This window comes from Antechinus flavipes, chromosome 3, assembly GCF_016432865.1.
Source record: "Antechinus flavipes isolate AdamAnt ecotype Samford, QLD, Australia chromosome 3, AdamAnt_v2, whole genome shotgun sequence".
Lineage (NCBI taxonomy): Eukaryota > Metazoa > Chordata > Mammalia > Dasyuromorphia > Dasyuridae > Antechinus > Antechinus flavipes.
This window is the reverse complement of record NC_067400.1, coordinates 155,102,749-155,114,881: the sequence shown is the minus strand read 5'-3', so window position 1 is coordinate 155,114,881 and position 12,133 is coordinate 155,102,749. Positions and strand designations below refer to the sequence as shown.

General features: G+C 31.9%; 1 protein-coding gene across 2 annotated transcripts in view; it reads left to right on the top strand.

Moving 5' to 3' along the window:
• NALCN (sodium leak channel, non-selective) overlaps positions 1–12,133 on the top strand; it is a 513,455-nt gene that overhangs the window by 255,227 nt on the left and 246,095 nt on the right. For both annotated transcript variants that reach the window (XM_051984081.1, XM_051984080.1), the window contains exon 11: positions 6,252–6,383. In XM_051984081.1, the coding sequence (XP_051840041.1) occupies positions 6,252–6,383 (132 nt within the window). The remainder of the gene's footprint in view (positions 1–6,251; positions 6,384–12,133) is intronic.

Sequence of the window (12,133 nt, the reverse complement as noted above, 5' to 3'; positions counted from 1 at the left end):
AAAATTGCAAAGAAACATGTTTTAACTTGTAACAAAAAAAAATTAGAGCTGTATTAGTGAAATAGACTGCTTTAGTAGATAATGGATTCATCTTTGTTGAAGATCTTCCAGCAACTTCATTTTCTCAGATATATTATAGAAAAGATTGTTTTGTTATATTGTTGTTGTTTGGTTGTTTCAGTGATGTCCAATTCTCTATGATCCCATTTGGAGTTTTCTTGGCAGAGATACTGGAGTGGTTTATGATTTCCTTCTCCAGTTCATTTTACAGATGCGAAAACTGAGGCAAATAGGATTAAGTGACTTGTCCAGGGTCAAATATGAACTCAGAAAGATGAGTATTTCTGACTGCAGGCCTTTATGCTCTAATCCACTGTGCCACCTAGCTGCTGCCCCATTTTCGTATATGGTTACTTTGAAAGGACATCTCTTACCCCAGCTCCTGATATTACCACCATCCTCAAATCACTTTGTATTTATTTTCCATGTAACTAACATGTCCCCCAATAGAATATAGAATAAGATTCCTGAGGACCAGAACTATTTCATATTTATCTTTGTATCTCCAATTACTTTGCATAAGTCCTATTATATTAAAATAATATGGTATAATAATAAAATTAAATTAAAAGGCACTTAAAATGAATGGTAATTGATTGATTAATGGCTGTTGAGCACTCTTCTAAGTTCCAAATGTTGTATGAGAATTCTCAGATAACCAAATACCTTCTGTGACTTCCTCATTTCCTAGTGTACGGCTTTTTCCATTTTATGAAGTATTTATGTGGTCCTAGGACAGAAAAAAAGCTTATTGGTCATCTACTGTAATATCTTTATTTTACAGATTAGGAAACAACATAGGGAATATAAACTATTTGGCCAAGGTCACATAAGTAGTAATTGGCAGAGTGAGGATTTAAACCAAACTTTTTTAACCCTAAATCCAGTACTACTTCCCCTGCACTGACTTAGGGGAATCAGTCAACCAAAAGGCACTTACCAAGCCTTTATTGTTTGCAAGGTACTATCATAACAGATAATGAGGATATAATGATGGAAAGGAAACAGTCTTTGGCAACAAAGACATTATAGCCTATCAAAGAAAAATAGTACATACAAATAAGTAAAAAGAAAACATCTTTATAAAATCAATTTCAGCAGATTCTTAACAACTGTTAAATCAGGAAAAACTTCATGTAGGAAGTGGCAAATAATTTTACTTTTGAAGGAAGTGGGGTTTTCTGAGAGGTAGTTGTGAGATGGAATACATCCTAAGAAAGGAGAAGAGTCATGAAAAATCATAGAGATAGGAAATGAGTTAAAAGAAAACGGTCAAAAAGCAAATAATTCATATTGCACTGAATATTTTATAAATAATTTTATTTAATTCATTTATTTGGAAGATATGCATAGATTCCAGTTAATAGAAAGACTTTCTATATAGTACCTAAGATTTTTTCATTATGATTGGGAATCATAGAATCCTGAAATTCCTAGGGAGGACCCTAGAGGTCATCTAACCCAATATCTTACACTTTATAGGAGCATTTTCTAATCTTTCTGACATGTTATAGTTTGAAAGAACCTATACAGTTATACTAATCTAAGTAGAATTTCAAAAAGTTCTATTTCTTATGGCCAAGTACCAAATTGGTGATTGGATCCATGTCATAGATTGGAAAAAAGATACATAAAGCCAAAATATCAGAGCATTTCAGAGGAATACTAAATATGTTTTAAGAGATCAGAGCTATGAGATGTGAAGGATACTTCATAGCGAACTTCAGATTATTTGTTATTTTGTGACTCAAAGACTTAACTGTAAACATTTGTGTGGGTATCTTTTTTGTCAGTGCAAACTTTAAGAAAAGAAAGAAAACATGTAACTTATTAGGTTAGGCTTGTCTTCAAATTTTATTTAGCAAACTGGACATGATGTGAGTCATTTCTTTTTTTAAAAGCTTTGGATTCTTTTTTAAAGTCCTTTATTCACTGATATGCCATAAGACACAGTCTATAACATTCAGTTTAGTCCAGGTACTGCATAAATTTTTATCAGAGATTGTTAGTGAATTTTTTTGTTTGTTTTTAGTATTTTTTTTTAAACTTTAAGTCTCTTTGAAAATTTGAAATTTGTTACTTAGACAAAGCAGCTGAGTAGGTGATTATAGTGTATCAAAATCCATTGTGAGAGATTATTTTAATGACTATCAGCAGAGAAAAGTAGAGACTCAGATGAAAAAAACAACATAATTATAATGACAGCATGAAAGTAGAGTAGTGACACCCAGAAAACCCAACTAAAATGCTTTTGACAGTCCTGGCTAGAAGCTTTGTTTAGACCTGTAAGTAATAAATCTTTATTTTTAAAGGAAAGTTTCCAAAGCAAGGGTAGGGAAATGAGAATGTGAAGCTCTTTGGCACATGAAGTAAATATTTCTTTAAATGTTCTTAAAAGAATTTTGTGCTAAGAAAGTATAGAAAATTAATAACATTGTAGTTATATATATTTTCACTCATTTCATAATAGATTTTTTAAAAAGACCCTATTGAGTCTGTAAAAATTCACAGTGAAAATAGAAAATTTGTTTGCAGAATTGGTGATCCAATACTCTGGTTTCCTATATCACTCTGTAGTATATACCAGAAAAAACTGATGGAAAGAAATGAAATTTTAATTTTATTTTACCTTTATATTAATTGATGGTCTTAGACACATTTGTGAATTATTTTCTGAAACTTCTTTAGTCTAGACATTTTGTTTGTTTTTATTTTTGTTTCTTAATGAGGTTTTGTTGTCATTGGAAATCCTGTGTCCTCACTTGTTCAGCCACTTCAGTCTTGTCTGATGTTTTATGATCCCGTTTGGTGTTTTCTTGACAGATCCTAGGGTGGTTTACCATTTTCTTCTCCAAATCATTTTACAGATGAGAAAACTGAGGCAAACAAGATTAAGTGACTTGTCTAAGGTTACAGGGTTACAGAGTAAGTGATTGAGACTAGATTTGAATTCAGGCTTCTTGACTCTTGTTCCAGTGCACTAACCACTGTACCATCTAACTGCCTATGAGTTTTTCCACTATTGTTTCATAATCTTTTTACCTCTTGTTTATTCCCTATTGAATTCTAAAATGTACTGTTCCTAAATGATTCCTTTCTGTTAATACTATCAACTCCTTTCTTTCTTCTCTTAATGAATTCTCCAAAAAAAAAAAAAAATCACCTCTTTTGATGAGAAAATCAAGACATCCATATGACTTTCCTCAATTTCTTTCTTATTCATCATCCCAGAATTTCATGTTCATCGTTCTCTTTTTCTCTTGTATCTAGAAAATAAATATCCCTCTGCTTGACCAAGGCTCTGAACATATTAATGTTCCCTCCCCATTCTCTCTAACTTCTTTAGGATTGTACTTCATTAATTATTGTACTTCATAGATGTTCACTTTCTTATTCCCCAAGAATTCTTTATCTCTGGCTTAGAAATGTTTGGCCCAGTGGATAGAAGGCTGGCACAGGAGTCAGAAATATCCATCTTCATGGGTTCAAATCTGACCTCGGACACTTACCAGCTGTGTGAGCCTGAGCAAGTCACTTATCCCTGTTTGCTTCAGGTTCCTCATCTGTAAAATGAGCTGGAGAAGAAGAGAAAAAACAATTCCAGATTCTTTGCCAAAAATAACTTAAATGGAGTCATGAAGAGGCAGATAGGACTGAAAATTTTTTTAATTTAATTTTTTTTTTACTTTTTTTGACTGAAAGAAATTGAACCAATAAAACAGTAATAACAAATGTTTGGTTTTACCTGGAACATAATAGTTGCTTAACCCATATTTGTTGATTGACCCATGTATAATCAGTTGCTACTATAATTTGTATACATACATACAAACATAGTTACATGTGTGTATTGTCACCTTCTTTTCCTTTACATTGCTACCATAATCTTGAATTATCTCTTGCCCTTTATAATTGGTCTTTCCATTTTTTTCTCTATTTCTCTCTGGTCTATAACTGATAAAAGGCATCTTTCTAATGATATTTTTCTGTGAAATCACATTGAGTTTTATAGGCCAGATTAAGCATATTGTGCTCAATTTCAACCTTCCTTCTTTCATTTTCTGGACAATTCCAGCCACAGATAATATCTCAAATAGTGATAATGGGTAACCTTGTTTTTTCCTTGATCTTATTGGGAATGCTTCCAGTTTATCCCCATTACAAACAATGCTTGCTGATTGTTTTAGATAGATGATACTGATCATTTTAAGGAAAACTCCATTTTTTCCTATGCTTTCTAGGTTTTTAATAGGAATGGGTGCTGAATTTTGTCTTATACTTTTTCTGCATCTATTCATGTAATCATATGATTTCTGTTTGTAACAATTCTGTTTTCTTTACATTTGTCAATCAAAAGACAGTCATTTTAGGAAAGCTTTTGATGGGTATGAAGATAAATTGTCTTCTTGTTATTGTTCATCCTTCCTTCTTGAAGAGGAGTCCTGATTTACAAAGGCAGGAGGGCTATACAAAGTCAGCAGCCTCATTTTCTTTTCCAGAGTCATTTGGGTCCAGGGACAAGATGCAGTTCAGAATAACCCCAGATAAAATTGCATTTTAAAAATTTCCTAAATACTTACCAGAAGAGAAAGTAACCCTGTCTCTTCCTGTTAAAATTTTATTTATTTATTCTTTTTAAAATTAAATGTACTTCTTCCTTTTCTTTAGTTCACAAATTTTTTTTGTTCTTTGATACCATATCTCAGATAATTTTCTTGTCTGCACAGGCAGATAACTAACATCTGTTTAAACATCTACTCTTTAGAACAAAAAACAAAACTGGAGGAATGGAGAGTGGAACATGGAAACAAGCCCACTATTGGCAGCAGTTTTCCTTTTGAATACACATTTCCAGAAAATGTTTTCCTAAAATATAGCTTTTCTAGATAAGCATTATGATACAAATACTTCATTTAATTATGCCTTGCACATCAAAAAGTATAATTCACCATTGACTTAAACTCAACTTCAGCAAATAATTATTAAATGACTATTGTGTCTAAGTAATTTTGCTAAATGCTGGGAACTAAAAGAAAAATGGAAAAAATGGCTCTTTTCTGATATGAATTTGCATTCTAATGGAGAGATGAAATATGTTATGTATAAAACATGTATAGAATTGGACAAAGTGAGAGCTAATTATTGAAAGGAATTAGAAAAAGTTTCCTATGGGATATAGCTTAAGACCTAAGACTTGAACTAAGTTGAGGAAAGTGTGAGGAAGGAGTGCATTTTTGACATGAGGAATATTGAAAACCCCAGTTGGGTTAAAATATAGAATGTGTGAAGGAGCAAAATGTGTAACAAACCTGGAAAAGTAAGTTTAAATCAGATTGTAAAAATTGTTTTAATGAGCTGCATCGTTTTTATTTTATCCTAGAGGCAATAAAGAACATTGAAGTTTTTTTTTAAAGAAGGGACCAAAATTGTCAGAATTATCCTTAGTGAATATTATTTTGACATTTGTGGAGGATGCTTGAGAAAGGGGAGCTTGAAATCTGGGGATTTCATTTAGAAGGTTGCCCAAGCAAAAAGTGATGAGAATCTGAATTGAGATGATGGAAATATGATCAAAGAGGAGACTGATATGAGAAGTGTTGTACAAATATAATGGGTAATGAAAACTGATTATATATGAGGAAGGGGAGAGAGAGAGCAGAGACTAAAAGGTAACTATACTGTTGTGAACCTGGTTGATTTTTTTAAAAAATTATATGGTGATACTCTTACAAAAAATAGAGAAGTTCAAAGGAGAGATAAGTTCTTGGGAGAAGAAAGTGAGTTGCTTTTAACATGTTAAGTTTAATATGATTATAGAAGGCTCGTTTTCTAAGAGGCAGTTGGTGATACAAAACTAAAAATGTGTGTGTGTGTGTGTGTGTGTGTGTGTGTGTGTGTGTGTGTGTGTATGTGTGTGTTATCTACCCAAACGCAGATTTGGTACAAATTTCTTATTTGTCACAGACTATTGAGGTCATCTAATCCAAGCTGTCACTTAGAAGGAATGTTCTTTATAACCCACAAAAACCCATATTTTGCCTTTGTTTAAGGAGTTTTGAATGATTGGAAATTCATTAAGACATATGAGCTCATGCCATGAAAATAGTGCATATTTATTCACCAAACCCAAAATGTCTTCTTGCTAATGAAAATGATCTGTTACTTTGATATATAAATTTTTTCCTCTCCAGAAAATGATGAGATCATCAGTTTTTCACATGTTTATCCTGAGCATGGTGACTGTAGATGTTATTGTTGCTGCTAGCAATTACTACAAAGGAGAGAATTTCAGAAGACAATATGATGAGTTCTACCTAGCAGAGGTAAGCATATTCATTGTGATATCGAGATATTTTTTCAAGTATGAAAATGAAGAATTCTATGGACCAATTTCCACTATAAAAATGTGGTGCTGATCCTGTCCTTTGAGGAAACTCACATGTAGCCATTGTATTTTTCTATTTGGAAAAAAATAAGAATTGTTTGTCTTTGACTTAATGCACCTAAGTCAACTGAAGCTCAGTGTTTCACTTATACCATAGTCTTTGCTCTGAAGTGGAGGGAGAGAGGAAAGGGGAGGGGAAAGGGAAAGAGGAAAGATAGCAGGATGGGGGGCGGGGCTACCATCTTTATAACCAGATATTATGGCAACAGGACATAGCTTTTCTAACATAAGCAGTATCATATAGACATATATATTTGTATAATAATTGAGTTATTGAATATTAGTCAATAGGTAATTAAAGATATGGTTTTCAAAAAGTATATATGTAATATGATTTTATTAGCCACGTTTTTCTAGGTGAACTTTTATTTATATAAATATGATTTATGACATCTTCCTTTAAATAATTACAGTTGTTAGTTATATAGTGTATTAAGGTTTATTAGAAAATTTCCTTATAACAAGAATGGATAGTGAAACTATTATACCTAATTTTCAAGGATATATAGTTGAGACTTAATGACTTATGCAGCTTCAGATAGCAAATAAATGTCAGAATAGGGAATTAAACCCAAGTCTATGAACCACCAGTTTGCTATTTCCCCCATGTCATACCTCCCCTACAATAACATATATTTTGTGAATGTACCTCATTTAAAAAAAAAAACCACAATATTTTAAAATTCTTTGGTTTTGAATTTCAACTATGATTGCATCAGTTTATTGAGCTCATAAGGAGAGAATTCCTTGAACCAAGGTGGATCAATTCCATTTCTGCTAATTATAGTTGTAGAGAAGTTGTGTTGGTTACCAAAAGTTTAGATGAGTTGCTAAGGATCAAAGGACGGGTATTTGTCAGTGGCAGAACTTAAATCCATATGTTCCTCACTTCCAAGGTCAGCTTTCTATCCAATGACATAATGCAGGTTTAATATAAAAATGTAAACTTTTTTTTAAAAGTTAAATTTGAAGTTATTTATATTATAAAGGTATCTTACATTCTAAAACACAGGGTTTTCTTTAGAGTTCTTCAAATTTTGGTGCAATCAAGTTTGAGTTCAAGAAATTTTGTACAATTTTTCAGTAAGACATAAATTTCTTTTTAACAGGGTATACCTGTAGGAAATAGACACCTATGTGAATGTCAATACATGGTTAATGTGTCAGTTTTTAATTCCTTAGAATCCTTTCTTTATTGTTCAGGTTCTCTCCAACAGTATGTAAAAACAGCTTTCAACCAGTCTTCTGAAGATAGTTCCCCGAAACAAAATGTCATTGATAATAAACTTAGACTGTACTAGAGCTTCTGCAGGCAAAGTGGTAGAACTTCCAGACTGCTTACTTCCTATTAAATTTCCTATCAGTGTAAACAATATCCATATGGTGTAAAAATCTTCTTGCTTCCCTGAAAGTCTATTATCATCATATTTCCCTATTTTCAATTGATATCAGCATCAAACTTTCATGTCTTAGCACTGGATAAAGTAAAAAAAAAATTCATAACAGTTTCTCAGCTTTCAGGAAAAGCTATAAATGGATTTCCCAGTTTTTTTGCTTTTCTGATTATAGAAAACATCTAGAGACAATACATATACATATATATGTATATGTGTGTGTGCACACAAACATGTATATAATATATATATATATACCTATATGCCTATGTGCATGTATACATGTGTATATAAATCCTGAAGTTGATTCTTTGCCCTTTGTATCTCCCTCATATTTAAAGCTGTTGACTTCTCATTGAAAGGAGGGCAAACAGACTCTAGGTGTCAACTCTAATACTAAACCTCTGTCACAGTGCAGTGACCTTATATTTAGCTAGCAATCATTTCTAGCAATCTCAACCCTTTGCATCACATTACTAATTTGAGTAGGAAAGAAAAAAATGCTGCAGAAGCTGTCGCAAAAACTAAACCATTTACTTTAAACCAGACTTGCTGATTAGGTATACATTTCATAAAAAGTTTTATTATGTGGTTTCTCAGACAATAGCAGATTAGAAGCTAAAGGCAGAAAATTAAAGTCCTTGGAATCAAACAACTCTATCTTCTCTTCCCTTAGCTATTGATATACATGCATGAAAAATTTGTTTAATACTCCCAACATTACCAGATGATGAAATGCAGAACTGTTTTACTATGAAGTATGATGATATGGTATCATCATATCATTTGTTATGATAACAATGGTATGTGATGAGTTTTAGTCATCAGGCTTAAGTGGTGGTGTTAAAATGAGTGTAGAAGTTTCTATCAAAATTGTTAAAATTGTTGAAAACAATGCTTTGATATTTAAAGTATTATGTTTTGTATTTGAAAAAAAATGGCTTACATGAAATTCATTGTTTCCTGACAATGCTAGATCAATTAGAATCTGCTTGATAATAAAATAGTAGAGCATCTTTAAAATGAATTTCATTAGATGATTTGAAAAAGTTAATTGCTATTAACAATAAAAAAAACTTGGATGCGAATTTGTGCTATATTAAGGTTTAAAAGTAACTTTTTTAAATTAAAAAATGTATACATTTTGCAATCTTACATTTTCTCTGCCACAGTAGCTATATAATAAAATGCACAAGATCCATATTCATTTCATTTCATCCTATATATATTAATATATGGCCACTAAAAGAGCTATCTACAAAATGACTTTTATCAACAATTTGCAAATGAATCAAATATTTCATAATTCACTGAAAAGTAATAGATTAGCAGCTGCAAAATTGTCATTCTTTACATTCTGTAAAATTGAGTCTTCAAAAAGGTATGTAAAATAATAGATCATTCCCTGTTGAGCATGTTAGATTATATAATTTATCTGAAATGGCTGTCTTTGAAATTTCAGAGCAAATGGGTTATTACAGCAACTCTGACATATTCTATGAATAATGTGTCACCTAGGGGAAAAAAAAGAATAGAAAATGAATTGTGGTATAGTTTATACTATCATGTATTTTAAGTTGCTAAATAAATATCACTTATTTTAGATAAATGAAATAGTTTAGATTGAAACAGCTATTCTATTTTAAAATAACATTAGATCTTATAACAAAAACTTATTGAATTACAGAAGGTCCAAATATAAAATTAATATTTACTTAATTGATATTTGAGTGATGAGTTGGTTAGTTTAACTTTGAGATATAGTTGTGAAAATAATATTTTAAAATTCTGACTTGCACTATCTTAAAATGAAACCTACTTATGGAGAATTGACATTATATTGGTCATAGAAAAAATGAATGAAATTGAAGCTTCTGAAATATGAATTTACATGATTAGTTTAATTATGATAGTATAGAATATTAAGAAGTGTGATTTTTCCAGTAATAGTAAAAGCTCACTTGATTTTTAATAACCCACAAAATGTTGTTTTAATTCTGTGAAGCAGACAGTTCACTCAATGAAAATTGTATGTGTAATCTATTATTAGTGATTATTAATTTGTTTTATTTAATATTGAAGAAGTTATTTTTACTAAAAGCAAGAGTAATAACATGGTTTTTGTATTTGAGCTTTACAGAGACTTGGAGTAAATACAATTATAATTTTCTCTCAAATTGAAAATCATTTTTATATTTTATATTTTTAAACCAAATAGTTTGGTTTTAGGTTACAGAATGTTACACCAATCCAATAAGCAACCAATTAGCTATGTATGAGATGCCTTGCTATTTATTAGAGGTAAAATGACAAGATTTTTTTAAAATGCTCAATTTAAAAAAAATACTGTCAAGAAAAGCACTATTGCTGATCCCCAAATAGGATAAACATTCTGTAAAGGGGAAAAAATGCTTAAATTGAAGCTTCTTAACTAGGAATTAGCATTATTTTAATCCTATAAAAATCAATCTGCTTATGCTACTACTGGTTCTGTATCCCAAGGAAATCATAAAGAAGCAAAAAGGACTCACATGTACAACTCTTTTTGTGGTGGCAAAAAATTGGAAAATGAGTAGATGCCCATCAGTTGGGGAATTGTTGTAATATGGGAGCCACTTGGCTGCTGGAAGTCTAACTCTGATCTGTGGAATGGATCTCTTCATGTAAAAGGAGGAGGAGAAGGAGGAGGAGGAGGAGGAGGAGAAAAAGGAGGAGGAAGAGGAAAGGGGGAGGATAAAGTGGAGGAGGAGGAGGAGGAGAAGAAAGTGGAGGAGGAAGAGAAGGAGGAAGAAGAAGAGGAGGAGGAAGAGGAAAAGGAGGAGGATATAAGGAGACTGAGATGCAGTTGTGTTGTCTGACCTCTCTCTCCTCTTCCTTCCAACTCCAATTTATTTCATTCCCAGTCCACAAGCAACACCTGTTTGCTGCTTTGCAACTCCTTCAGATGTTATGATCCACAGCTATGAAAGTTCTAGGAGAATTGACCTGCCCCTTCACTTAGGCATGGTCCTTAACAGGGAATGGTTGAAGACATTATGTGAAATAATGGAATATTATTGTTCTGTAAAAAATGATGAACAAGCTGATTTTAGAAAAGCCTGGAAAGATTTACACAATCTGATACCGAGAAAAATAAGCAGAACCAGGAGTACACTGTACATAGTAATAGCAAAATTGTGTGCTGAAAGATTTGGTTCTTAGCAATCCAGTGATGCAAGGCAATCCCAATAAACTTTGGATAGAAAATACCATTTGCAAACAGAGAACTAGGGAGAATGAATATGAATCAACACAAGCCATGTTCATTCTTTTTTCCTTCTATTTTTCTTTTGTTTTGTTCTCTTTCATGTTTTTTCCCTCTTTTTATTTTGATTTTCCTCTCCCAACATGATTCATAAAGAAGTGTATTTTTTTAAAAAAATTAATGTACATGTATAACCAAAAAAAAAATAAATAAAGATAATAAATAAATAAATAAAATCTATCTGCCTTATGGCATATGCATCACATGTACAAGGATGACAGATCATTAAGCCTAGAGTCAGGAAGACTTATATATAGATTTGGCCTCAGATACTTATCAATTAAGTTGTTTATCTCAGTTTCCTTGACAATAAAATGGGCATAATAACAGTATCTACTCCACAGGGTTATCTGGGGAATAAAATAAAATAATACTTTTTAAAAAAGCATTTAACACAGTTCCTGGCAAATTTTAGGTGCTCTATAAATACTTATTTCCCTCTCTTCTCCCCATGCCTTTTGCATTTCTCCATCTCCAAATTGCTAACTTGTTTTTAGTGAAAACATCCCCAGGACCATAAAGAGACCGGAAATGAAAGTCTGATAACACCAACTAAAAATATAAATCGTTCAAGAAAAAACTTGTAGAAAATAGAAAATATACATAAGGGAGCAAAGAATTCTCAGCTGCTCAAAGGGGAATGGAAAAGGGTGAAATATAATTTCTGGAGGAAATGTAATTCATGTAGGAAGCAAGGAATTAAAGGAGAAGGCATCTGTAGACACAATAAGCCAGGCAGCAGCATGTTTAGAAACTCTCAAGCAAAGACTCAAGTTTCAAGTTTCTACTGTTTAGATCATCAAGGCTGCTTCTGGGGTATCTGGCAGCTATCAGAATCTCCAAATTTTGCTAGAATTTATTTGCAAAGGATCATTGATATATCAAGCAATTGAGTCTCAGAAATTTTTCTAATTGGCTAGTTGTATAATT